The sequence below is a fragment of the Entelurus aequoreus genome, linkage group LG21 (genome assembly GCF_033978785.1).
Source record: "Entelurus aequoreus isolate RoL-2023_Sb linkage group LG21, RoL_Eaeq_v1.1, whole genome shotgun sequence".
Lineage (NCBI taxonomy): Eukaryota > Metazoa > Chordata > Actinopteri > Syngnathiformes > Syngnathidae > Entelurus > Entelurus aequoreus.
In genome coordinates, this window is record NC_084751.1 from 6,797,651 (window position 1) to 6,811,286 (window position 13,636).

At 49.9% G+C, this 13,636-nt stretch overlaps 1 protein-coding gene across 1 annotated transcript; it reads left to right on the top strand.

Moving 5' to 3' along the window:
• The first annotated feature begins 915 nt into the window (after nt 1–915).
• On the top strand, nt 916–12,646 carry LOC133638984 (mitogen-activated protein kinase kinase kinase 14-like). The gene is made up of 16 exons (XM_062032038.1): nt 916–947; nt 1,047–1,215; nt 2,884–2,952; nt 3,021–3,535; nt 5,260–5,276; nt 5,352–5,486; nt 5,540–5,669; nt 5,733–5,861; nt 6,481–6,585; nt 7,987–8,150; nt 8,206–8,356; nt 8,418–8,849; nt 8,914–9,203; nt 11,804–11,957; nt 12,018–12,118; nt 12,192–12,646. The coding sequence occupies exons 2-16, from the start codon at nt 1,094–1,096 to the stop codon at nt 12,354–12,356; spliced, it is 2,679 nt and encodes an 892-aa protein (XP_061888022.1). The 5' UTR covers nt 916–947; nt 1,047–1,093; the 3' UTR covers nt 12,357–12,646.
• Nucleotides 12,647–13,636: the final 990 nt, after the last annotated feature.

The following is a 13,636-nucleotide window of genomic DNA, read 5'->3' on the forward strand; positions in this document are numbered from 1 at the left end:
CAACACCCACATATATATATACATACAAATACACACACACACACATATATATATACATACAAATACACACACACACATATATATATATACATACAAATACACACACCCACATATATATATACATACAAATACACACACACACACATATATATATACATACAAATACACACACACACATATATATACATACAAATACACACACCCACATATATATATACATACAAATACACACACACACACATATATTATACATACAAATACACACACACACATATATATACATACAATACACACACACACATATACATCATACACACACACACACATATATATATACATACAAATACACACACCCACATATATATACATACAAATACACACACACACATAATATATACATACAAACACACACACACACATATATATATACATAACCCCCCATATATACATACAAATACACACACACACATATATATACATACAAATACACACACACACACATATATATATACATACAAATACACACACACACATATATATACATACAAATACACACACCCACAATATATATACATACAAAATACACACACACACACACATATATATACATACAAATACACACACCCCATATATATATACATACAAATACACACACCCACACATATATATACATACAAATACACACACACACACACATATATATATACATACAAATACACACACCCACACATATATATACATACAAATACACACACACACACACACACACATGCAGAGTGTCAGTGAGTACACCAGCTGGTCCAGAATAGAATATGCAGGGGGGGGGGGGAGTAGGTCAGGGGTTGACCAATGAGGAGAGTGTGTGTGGGGGGGGGGCAGGAAGTGGCGAGGTGACCCCTGAGTCGAGCAGCAGAAGTCCAGACAGGAGGACAGGTGCGAGCCCACAGGTAAGTGTGGACCTCAGCAAACAGGAAGTGAACTAAGTGTGGACCTCAGCAAACAGGAAGTGAACACGCTGACTCTCCTTGTCAACATGGCGACCGCAGCTGCTGCTCTCGCTATTTCTGTGGTGACCTTTCACCTCCACGGTCACATGACCACTGCCTCCAACATCAGAGGTCGCGCCATGCTGCTGGGAACTGCTGCACACCTGGACAACACACACCTGGACAACACACACCTGGACGCCGTGTCGGTCGTGGCACAGGCTGAGAGTGAGACGCACACACACACACACACACACACACACACACACACACACACACACACACATGGTCACTTTATTAGGAATGGTGTGACTTCACACAAAGAAGGTCATTTAATTAGGGACAGTTGGCCTGCGCACACACACATATGGCCATTTGATTAGGTACAGTGTGACTGCACACACACATATGGCCATTTGATTAGGTAGCAGTGTGACTGCACACACACATATGGCCATTTGATTAGGTACAGTGTGACTGCACACACACATATGGCCACTTGATTAGGGACAGTAGGACAGTGCACACACACATGGCCACTTGATTAGGTACAGTAGGACTGTGCACACACACACACACAAGCACATGGTCAATTGATTAGGGACGGTGTGACCGTGGCCACTTGATTAGGGACGGTGTGACCGTGGCCACTTGATTAGGGACGGTGTGATTGTGGCCACTTGATTAGGGACGGTGTGACTGAGGCCACTTGATTAGGGACGGTGTGATTGTGGCCACTTGATTAGGGACGGTGTGACTGTGGCCACTTGATTAGGGACGGTGTGACTGAGGCCACTTGATTAGGGACGGTGTGACCGTGGCCACTTGATTAGGGACGGTGTGACTGAGGCCACTTGATTAGGGACAGTAGGACAGTGCACACACACATGGCCACTTGATTAGGTACAGTAGGACTGTGCACACACACACACACAAGCACATGGTCAATTGATTAGGGACGGTGTGACCGTGGCCACTTGATTAGGGACGGTGTGACTGAGGCCACTTGATTAGGGACAGTAGGACAGTGCACACACACATGGCCACTTGATTAGGTACAGTAGGACTGTGCACACACACACACACAAGCACATGGTCAATTGATTAGGGACGGTGTGACTGAGGCCACTTGATTAGGGACGGTGTGACTGAGGCACTTGATTAGGGACAGTAGGACAGTGCACACACACATGGCCACTTGATTAGGTACAGTAGGACTGTGCACACACACACACACAAGCACATGGTCAATTGATTAGGGACGGTGTGACCGTGGCCACTTGATTAGGGACGGTGTGACTGAGGCCACTTGATTAGGGACGGTGTGACTGAGGCCACTTGATTAGGGACAGTAGGACAGTGCACACACACATGGCCACTTGATTAGGTACAGTAGGACTGTGCACACACACACACACAAGGACATGGTCAATTGATTAGGGACGGTGTGACCGTGGCCACTTGATTAGGGACGGTGTGACTGTGGCCACTTGATTAGGGACGGTGTGACTGAGGCCACTTGATTAGGGACGGTGTGACTGTGGCCACTTGATTAGGGACGGTGTGATCGTGGCCACTTGATTAGGGACGGTGTGATTGTGGCCACTTGATTAGGGACGGTGTGACTGAGGCCACTTGATTAGGGACGGTGTGATTGTGGCCACTTGATTAGGGACGGTGTGACCGTGGCCACTTGATTAGGGACGGTGTGACCGTGGCCACTTGATTAGGGACGGTGTGATTGTGGCCACTTGATTAGGGACGGTGTGACTGAGGCCACTTGATTAGGGACGGTGTGATTGTGGCCACTTGATTAGGGACGGTGTGATTGTGGCCACTTGATTAGGACGGTGTGATTGTGGCCACTTGATTAGGGACGGTGTGACTGTGCACAGGTTGAGGACGTGCAGGAGTTCAGTCCTAGCGACATCTCCGAGTCGCAGCGTCACCTGCGGGCCGTGTTCAGGTAGCAAGACGACGGCAAGTCACATGGTAGCTACTTCCTCTTCACACATGATGTCATTTCCTTCGCAGGCGTGTCACCGCCATGAGCCACGCCCCCTACCAGTGTGACCTGATAAGTGAAGAAGATGAGGACACTGATTGGTCCAAAGCAGACGGACTTGATGACATTATAGCCCCGCCCACACCCTTTAAGGACTGGCAGCCCCGCCCACTTCAATATGGCGCCACAGACATACGAGTTGCGTCTTCATCCTCATCATCTTCATCTTCATCTTCATCTTCATCAGATGAGGCGTGTCAATCCAAAAGTGACGACTCAGACTTTTCTCACCTTGATGTCTCACCTATGACCTTTGACCCTGTAAGGGAGTCTGACTTCATCCCCCCCTCCATGTTGGAAGCTGGCTCCGCCCACTCACTGTCACACACCTGTGCCGACGCTGACACGCAACACCTGGACGCCAAAGTGATGATGTTATCTAAACATTCACTTTTCTCTCTCATCCACACAACAACACCAAGACGCCCCCTGGTGGACTGGAAGACTACTTCATGTCCTCACCAGGGATTGCTTACTTCACCACGTACGTACACACACACTACACACACAACTACCTACACAATTACACACATTACACAACCCAACACACTACAAACAGGTAACAGGTGTGTGTGTGAGTAAACAGGTAACAGGTGTGTGTGTGAGTAAACAGGTAACAGGTGTGTTGTGTGAGTAAACAGGTAACAGGTGTGTGTGTGAGTAAACAGGTAACAGGTGTGTTGTGTGAGTAAACAGGTAACAGGTGTGTGTGTGTGAGTAAACAGGTAACAGGTGTGTTGTGTGAGTAAACAGGTAACAGGTGTGTTGTGTGAGTAAACAGGTAACAGGTGTGTTGTGTGAGTAAACAGGTAACAGGTGTGTTGTGTGAGTAAACAGGTAACAGGTGTGTGTGTGAGTAAACAGGTAACAGGTGTGTGTGTGAGTAAACAGGTAACAGGTGTGTTGTGTGAGTAAACAGGTAACAGGTGTGTTGTGTGAGTAAACAGGTAACAGGTGTGTGTGAGAGTAAACAGGTAACAGGTGTGTTGTGTGAGTAAACAGGTAACAGGTGTGTTGTGTGAGTAAACAGGTAACAGGTGTGTGTGAGAGTAAACAGGTAACAGGTGTGTTGTGTGAGTAAACAGGTAACAGGTGTGTGTGTGAGTAAACAGGTAACAGGTGTGTGTGTGTGAGTAAACAGGTAACAGGTGTGTGTGAGAGTAAACAGGTAACAGGTGTGTGTGTGTGAGTAAACAGGTAACAGGTGTGTTGTGTGAGTAAACAGGTAACAGGTGTGTGTGTGTGAGTAAACAGGTAACAGGTGTGTGTGTGTGAGTAAACAGGTAACAGGTGTGTGTGTGTGAGTAAACAGGTAACAGGTGTGTTGTGTGAGTAAACAGGTAACAGGTGTGTTGTGTGAGTAAACAGGTAACAGGTGTGTTGTGTGAGTAAACAGGTAACAGGTGTGTTGTGTGAGTAAACAGGTAACAGGTGTGTGTGTGAGTAAACAGGTAACAGGTGTGTGTGTGAGTAAACAGGTAACAGGTGTGTTGTGTGAGTAAACAGGTAACAGGTGTGTTGTGTGAGTAAACAGGTAACAGGTGTGTGTGAGAGTAAACAGGTAACAGGTGTGTTGTGTGAGTAAACAGGTAACAGGTGTGTTGTGTGAGTAAACAGGTAACAGGTGTGTGTGAGAGTAAACAGGTAACAGGTGTGTTGTGTGAGTAAACAGGTAACAGGTGTGTGTGTGAGTAAACAGGTAACAGGTGTGTGTGTGAGTAAACAGGTAACAGGTGTGTGTGAGAGTAAACAGGTAACAGGTGTGTGTGTGTGAGTAAACAGGTAACAGGTGTGTTGTGTGAGTAAACAGGTAACAGGTGTGTGTGAGTAAACAGGTAACAGGTGTGTGTGTGTGAGTAAACAGGTAACAGGTGTGTGTGTGTGAGTAAACAGGTAACAGGTGTGTGTGTGTGAGTAAACAGGTAACAGGTGTGTGTGTGTGAGTAAACAGGTAACAGGTGTGTGTGTGTGAGTAAACAGGTAACAGGTGTGTGTGAGAGTAAACAGGTAACAGGTGTGTTGTGTGAGTAAACAGGTAACAGGTGTGTGTGAGAGTAAACAGGTAACAGGTGTGTGTGTGTGAGTAAACAGGTAACAGGTGTGTTGTTGTGCGTAGAAGCTGCGTGCCAGCAGGTGTGTTGTGTGAGTAAACAGGTAACAGGTGTGTGTGTGTGAGTAAACAGGTAACAGGTGTGTTGTTGTGCGTAGAAGCTGCGTGCCAGCAGGTGTGTTGTGTGAGTAAACAGGTAACAGGTGTGTGTGTGTGAGTAAACAGGTAACAGGTGTGTTGTTGTGCGTAGAAGCTGCGTGCCAGCAGGTGTGGTTACCGTGAGGGGGAGGAGTATGGCGTGGTTGGTCACATCCACAGCGGTTGCTACGGAGACGTGTTGTGTGTGCGGGACAAGACGAGTGGCTTCACCTGTGCCGCCAAGAAGGTGAGAAGGTGGAGCAGGTGCACAGGTGTGTGTGTCATGGCGTGTGCTCTCAGCTTCCTCTTAGTCGCTTCAAGGAGGAGGAAGTGACGGCGTGGAGCGTCCTGGACTCTCCTCGCGTCCTGCGCCTCTTCGGGGCCGTGAGGGAGGGGCCTAATGCTGTGCTCTTCATGGACCTGAAGCCAGGTAACCTTTGACCTCCCGCACCTTTGCTGACAGCCAATCACGGAGCGGCGTGTTCCTCCTCAGCCAGTCTGGCTCAGCTGATGAAGTCCGCCCGTCGCCTTCCTGAAGACTTGGCTCTGCACTTCCTGCACCAGACACTGGGGGCGCTGCAACACCTGCACCGCTGCAAGGTGCTGCACCTGGATGTCAAAGGTCACACATCCACTACACCTAGGAACACACACACCGCACGTAGGATCACCTGTGTGTGTGTGTGTGTGTGTGTGTGTGTGTGTGTGTGTGTGTGTGTGTGTGTGTGTCTCTGTGTGTGTGTGTGTGTGTGTGTGTGTGTGTGTGTGTGTGTGTGTGTGTGTGTGTGTGTCTGTGTGTGTGTGTGTGTCTGTGTGTGTGTGTGTGTGTGTGTGTGTGTGTCTCTGTGTGTGTGTGTGTGTCTGTGTGTGTCTGTGTGTGTGTGTGTGTGTGTGTGTGTGTGTGTCTGTGTGTGTCTGTGTGTGTGTGTGTGTGTGTGTGTGTGTGTGTGTGTCTGTGTGTGTGTGTGTGTGTGTGTGTGTCTGTGTGTGTGTGTGTGTGTCTCTGTGTGTCTGTGTGTGTGTGTCTCTGTGTGTGTGTGTGTGTGTGTGTGTGTGTCTCTGTGTGTGTGTGTGTCTCTGTGTGTGTGTGTGCGTGTGTGTCTCTGTGTGTCTGTGGGTGTGTGTGTGTGTCTGTGTGTGTGTGTGTGTGTGTGTGTGTGTGTGTGTGTCTGTGTGTGTGTGTGTGTGTGTGTGTGTGTGTGTGTGTGTGTGTGTGTGTGTGTGTGTGTGTGTGTGTACAGTGGACAACGTGCTGCTGTCCTGGGACTGCACACACACCTTCCTGTGTGACTTTGGACTGTCCCACATGTTGGACTCCAGCGGTCTGAGCACCAAAAGCCTTATGGGTAAAAAACCTCTGATTATTTGTCTGGTGTGAGTGCTTACTTTATGGGTAAAAAACCTCTGATTATTTGTCTGGTGTGAGTGCTTACTTTATGGGTAAAAAAACCTCTGATTATTTGTCTGGTGTGAGTGCTTACTTTATGGGTAAAAAACCTCTGATTATTTGTCTGGTGTGAGTGCTTACTTTATGGGTAAAAAAACCTCTGATTATTTGTCTGGTGTGAGTGCTTACTTTATGGGTAAAAAACCTCTGATTATTTGTCTGGTGTGAGTGCTTACTTTATGGGTAAAAAACCTCTGTACCCCCCCCCCCCCCCCTCCAGAGTCACATGTGTTGCTATGTGACTTATGCTAACTGTTAGCATGATAACATGAGCAGGCTAACATTGTCAGGCTAATTGTGTCACCTTGCAGCTCAGAGTCATATTGTTACGTAACATATGCTAACTGTTAGCATGTTCACTTCACCTCATGCTCTCATGGTTTGCTAGTTACTATATGCTAGTTACTACATGCTAGTTACTACATTTATTTACTACATGCTAGTTACTACATGCTAGTTACTACATGTTAGTTACTACATGCTAGTTACAACATGCTAGTTACTACATGTTAGTTACTACATGCTAGTTACTACATGCTAGTTACTACATGTTAGTTACTACATGTTAGTTACTACATGTTAGTTACTACATGCTAGTTACTACATGTTACTTACTACATGCCAGTTACTACATGTTAGTTACTACATGCTAGTTACTACATGCTAGTTACTACATGTTAGTTACTACATGCTAGTTACTACATGCTAGTTACTACATGTTATTTACTACATGCTAGTTACTACATGCTAGTTACTACATGCTAGTTACTACATGTTAGTTACTACATGCTAGTTACTACATGTTAGTTACTACATGTTAGTTACTACATGCTAGTTACTACATGCTAGTTACTACATGTTATTTACTACATGCTAGTTACTACATGCTAGTTACTACATGCTAGTTACTACATGTTAGTTACTACATGCTAGTTACTACATGCTAGTTACTACATGCTAGTTACTACATGTTAGTTACTACATGCTAGTTACTACATGTTAGTTACTACATGCTAGTTACTACATGTTAGTTACTACATGCTAGTTAGTAAATGCTAACTGAGTCGTGTAACTTCATAATTGACGCATGCTGCTGTGAGAAATTTCGCCAGCATTTCAGTTCCGCTTCGGCTCCGGGTCTGGGTCTGGGTCTGGGTGTGGGTCTGGGTCTGGGTCTGGGTCTGGGTCTGGGTCTGGGTCTGGGTGTTTGGCAGCATTGCAGTTGGGCGTGGGCGTCCTTCACATTATTGCCATTGTGAATATTGTACTTTTCTCCTCTCCCTCCCGCGTGGGCGTGGAGGCGGGGCCCTGCCCGGCACGGAGACCCACATGGCCCCCGAGGTGGCATGCGGGGCGCGCCTGAGTGCCAAGGTGGACGTGTGGAGCAGCTGCTGCATGTTTCTCCACATGCTGACCGGCCGCCAGCCGTGGATCCGCCGTTTCTCTCAGCCGCTGTGTCTGCACGTAAGCCACGCCCCTTTATGCACCATCACGCTCTACACCTGTCGTCGTTTGTCAGATTGCCAAGGAGCCCCCGCCCCTGTGGGAGGTGCCGCCCGGCTGCAACGCCATGACGGTCAAAGTGTTCCGGGCCGGACTGCGGAAGGACGCGGTCAGGCGGGCGTCGGCCAGTCAGCTGCGGAGGAAAAGCGCCAAGGCCCTCGGAGCAGGTTTGTGAAAGGCCATGGCCCCGCCCACACTGACATGTGACCACAACGACATGCTCCGCAGTTGGCGGTCTGCGTCCTGCGTCCGTCCAACTGGCCTGTGACAAGCTATGGGACAGAAACTCCGCCCCCTTGGCCTCACTGGACACCACGGCTCCCACAATGCACTGGGTGAGTCCTTGGAGGACCACGGCGATGGACGAGGATCACGACGATGCGGACTCGCTGGCGTCGGAGTGGGAATGCCAGCCCAGGTCTTTGAGGGACGAAGGAGACTGGGACGCGGACGCGGACGTGGACATCTACACAGGTGGGCTGAGGACAGACCTGGACTACGAGGGGGACCGGGAGGACGAGGACCAGGACCAGGACCAGGACCAGGACCAGGACGAGGAAGAGTCCACACGATACGTGCAAAGACTTCGAGGTTTCTTCCCTCTGCTGCAGCGAGGACGACAGACGCATCACACCTGGCGAGGATCAGACGCCCAAGATGGTGAACAGGAAGTTGTCAATCAAGGTCAAGGTTAAAGGTCATGTCTTCTTCCTGTGTCTTGCAGGTGTGGACTTCAGACCTCACATGACCCCCCTACCCAGACCTCACATGACCCCCCTACCCAGACCTCACACGACCCCCCTACCCAGACCTCACATGACCCCCCTACCCAGACCTCACACGACCCCCCTACCCAGACCTCACACGACCCCCCTACCCAGACCTCACACGACCCCCCTACCCAGACCTCACATGACCCCCCTACCCAGACCTCACATGACCCCGTCCCCAGAACCGCGAGATGACCCCCCCTCCTGCTTCAGCAGCTCCTCACAAGCCGACACCTCAGACCAGGTGTGTGACCGGGTGTGTGACCAGGTGTGTGACTCTGTGTTTGACTCGGTGTTTGAATCAGTGTTTGACCGGGTGTGTGACCAAGTGTTTGACTCGGTGTTTGACTCGGTGTTTGACCGGGTGTGTGACCGGGTGTGTGACCGGGTGTGTGACCAAGTGTGTGACCGGGTGTGTGACCGGGTGTGTGACCAAGTGTTTGACTCAGTGTTTGACCAGGTGTGTGAGCAAGTGTTTGACTTGGTGTTTGACTCGGTGTTTGAACGGGTGTGTGACCGGGTGTGTGACCAAGTGTGTGACCAAGTGTGTGACCGGGTGTGTGACCGGGTGTGTGACCAAGTCTGTGACTCTGTGTTTGACTCTGTGTTTGACCGGGTGTGTGACCAAGTGTGTGACCGGGTGTGTGACCAAGTGTGTGACTCTGTGTTTGACTCTGTGTTTGACCGGGTGTGTGACCAAGGGTTTGACTCGGTGTTTGACTCGGTGTTTTAGCCGGGTGTGTGACCAAGTGTGTGACCGGGTGTGTGACCGGGTGTGTGACCGGGTGTGTGACCAAGTGTTTGACTCGGTGTTTGACTCGGTATTTGACCGGGGGTGTGACCGGGTGTGTGACCAGGTGTGTGACCAAGTGTGTGACCGGGTGTTTGACCGGGTGTGTGACCGGGTGTGTGACCGGGTGTGTGACCAAGTGTGTGACCGGGTGTGTGACCAAGTGTGTGACCGGGTGTGTGACCGGGTGTGTGACCGGGTGTGTGACCAGGTGTGTGACCGGGTGTGTGACCGGGTGTGTGACCAGGTGTGTGACCAAGTGTGTGACCGGGTGTGTGACCGGGTGTGTGACCAGGTGTGTGACTCTGTGTTTGACTCGGTGTTTGAATCAGTGTTTGACCGGGTGTGTGACCAAGTGTTTGACTCGGTGTTTGACTCGGTGTTTGACCGGGTGTGTGACCGGGTGTGTGACCGGGTGTGTGACCAAGTGTGTGACCGGGTGTGTGACCGGGTGTGTGACCAAGTGTTTGACTCGGTGTTTGACTCTGTGTTTGACCGGGTGTGTGACCAAGTGTGTGACCAAGTGTGTGACCGGGTGTGTGACCGGGTGTGTGACCAAGTGTGTGACCGGGTGTGTGACCGGGTGTGTGACCAAGTGTGTGACCGGGTGTGTGACCAAGTGTGTGACCGGGTGTGTGACCGGGTGTGTGACCAAGTGTGTGACCGGGTGTGTGACCGGGTGCGTGACCGGGTGTGTGACCGGGTGTGTGACCAAGTGTGTGACCAAGTGTATGACTGGGTGTGTGACCGGGTGTGTGACCGGGTGTGTGCCAAGGTGTGTTACCGGGTGTGTGACTGGGTGTGTGACCGGGTGTGTGACCAAGTGTGTGACCAGGTGTGTGACCGGGTTTGTGACCGGGTGTGTGACCAAGTGTGTGACTGGGTGTGTGACCAAGTGTGTGCCAAGGTGTGTTACCGGGTGTGTGACCAGGTGTGTGACCAGGTGTGTGTGACCGGGTGTGTGACCAGGTGTGTGACCAGTTGTGTGACCGGGTGTGTGACCGGGTGTGTGACCAGGTGTGTGACCGGGTGTGTGACCGGGTGTGTGACCGGGTGTGTGACCAAGTGTGTGACCGGGTGTGTGACCAAGTGTGTGACTCTGTGTTTGACTCTGTGTTTGACCGGGTGTGTGACCAAGGGTTTGACTCGGTGTTTGACTCGGTGTTTTAGCCGGGTGTGTGACCAAGTGTGTGACCGGGTGTGTGACCGGGTGTGTGACCGGGTGTGTGACCAAGTGTTTGACTCGGTGTTTGACTCGGTATTTGACCGGGGGTGTGACCGGGTGTGTGACCAGGTGTGTGACCAAGTGTGTGACCGGGTGTTTGACCGGGTGTGTGACCGGGTGTGTGACCGGGTGTGTGACCAAGAGTGTGACCGGGTGTGTGACCGGCTGTGTGACCAAGTGTGTGACCGGGTGTGTGACCGGGTGTGTGACCAAGTGTGTGACCGGGTGTGTGACCGGGTGTGTGACCAGGTGTGTGACCGGGTGTGTGACCGGGTGTGTGACCAGGTGTGTGACCAAGTGTGTGACCGGGTGTGTGACCAGGTGTGTGACCAAGTGTGTGACCAAGTGTGTGACCGGGTGTGTGACCGGGTGTGTGACCAAGTGTGTGACCGGGTGTGTGACCGGGTGTGTGACCAAGTGTGTGACCGGGTGTGTGACCAAGTGTGTGACCGGGTGTGTGACCGGGTGTGTGACCAAGTGTGTGACCGGGTGTGTGACCGGGTGCGTGACCGGGTGTGTGACCGGGTGTGTGACCAAGTGTGTGACCAAGTGTATGACTGGGTGTGTGACCGGGTGTGTGACCGGGTGTGTGCCAAGGTGTGTTACCGGGTGTGTGACTGGGTGTGTGACCGGGTGTGTGACCAAGTGTGTGACCAGGTGTGTGTGACCGGGTGTGTGACCAGGTGTGTGACCAGTTGTGTGACCGGGTGTGTGACCAAGTGTGTGCCAAGGTGTGTGACCGGGTGTGTGACTGGGTGTGTGACCGGGTGTGTGACCAAGTGTGTGACGTGTCCAAGTAGGTCCTCTTCAATCTCTTTTGTCCCCAAAGGACTCGGAGTGCTCGTCCGATGACCTCAGCTCAGGTGTTCTGTCTTCCTGTGGAGACCGCACGGAGGGTCCGTGGGCATGTGGCACGGAGGGTCCGTGGGCATGTGGCACGGAGGGTCCGTGGGCATGTGGCACACCCTCACGCTGCTTCCAAGGTACCCAGCGACGGGCGCATGGCGACGGCTGGACGTTTGACGTGGTCATGTGACCGACAGGTGTGGACGTGTGGATTGAGGACGCCCAGGGGGATTGTCTGAGGATCAGAGAACGTCAGCTGGTCCAGGTGGGACACGTCGCAGTCGGAATCAGCGAGCAGGTAAGAGAGCGGGAGAACCACTTCCTCCGCCATCTTGTCCGCTGAAAGTTTCCATGACAACACCACCTTTCAGGTGGCCATGGCTGCTTTCACCTTGGAGACGCTGGACAGGAAGTCGGTGTGCTGTGATTGGCAGATCCAGGAGGCGTGTCTGTGGCTTCGCTGTGTTCCTGCGCCCGACTCTTGCCGCCGTTGGACGTGGAGAGTTCATGACGGCAAACTACAGCGGCGACCATGAAGGAGCGCTAAAGAAAGGATGCAGCATATTACTGGGAAGAAACATGCTAAGTATATTAGCATGACATCAGCTAATGTTTGAACATGTTAGCCATTAGCTTCACATGCTAAGTATATTAGCATGACATCAGCTAATGTTTGAACATGTTAGCCATTAGCTTCACATGCTAAATATATTAGCATGACATCAGCTAATGTTTGAACATGTTAGCCATTAGCTTCACATGCTAACTTCCTTAGCCTGGCATCAGCTAATGTTTGAAGATGTTAGCCATTAGCTTCGCATGCTAACTTCCTTAGCATGACATCAGCTAATGTTTGAAGATGTTAGCCATTAGCTTCACATGCTAAGTATATTAGCATGACATCAGCTAATGTTTGAAGATGTTAGCCATTAGCTTCACATGCTAAGTATATTAGCATGACATCAGCTAATGTTTGAACATGTTAGCCATTAGCTTCACATGCTAACTTCCTTAACCTGGCATCAGCTAATGTTTGAACATGTTAGCCATTAGCTTCACATGCTAACTTCCTTAGCCTGGCATCAGCTAATGTTTGAAGATGTTAGCCATTAGCTTCACATGCTAGCTTCCTTAGCATGACATCAGCTAATGTTTGAAGATGTTAGCCATTAGCTTCACATGCTAAGTATATTAGCATGACATCAGCTAATGTTTGAAGATGTTAGCCATTAGCTTTACATGCTAAGTATATTAGCATGACATCAGCTAATGTTTGAACACGTTAGCCATTAGCTTCACATGCTAAGTATATTAGCATGACATTAGCTAATGTTTGAACATGTTAGCCATTAGCTTCACATGCTAACTTCCTTAGCATGACATCAGCTAATGTTTGAAGATGTTAGCCATTAGCTTCACATGCTAACTTCCTTAGCAGGACATCAGCTAATGTTTGAAGATGTTAGCCATTCGCTTCACATGCTAACTTACTTAGCATGACATCAGCTAATGTTTGAAGATGTTAGCCATTAGCTTCACATGCTAACTTCCTTAGCATGACATCAGCTAATGTTTTCTGATGTTAGCCATTAGCTTCACATGCTAACATCCTTAGCATGACATCAGCTAGTGTTTCATGACGTTAGCCATTAGCTTCACATGCTAACTTCCTTAGCATGTGATCAGCTAATGTTTCATGATGTTAGCCATAAGCTTCACATGCTAGCTTCTTTAAAAACATTAGCTCATGTCATGCTATGTTTCTTAGCATGACATAAGCTAATGTTTAAAGACGTTGGCCATTCGCTTCACATGT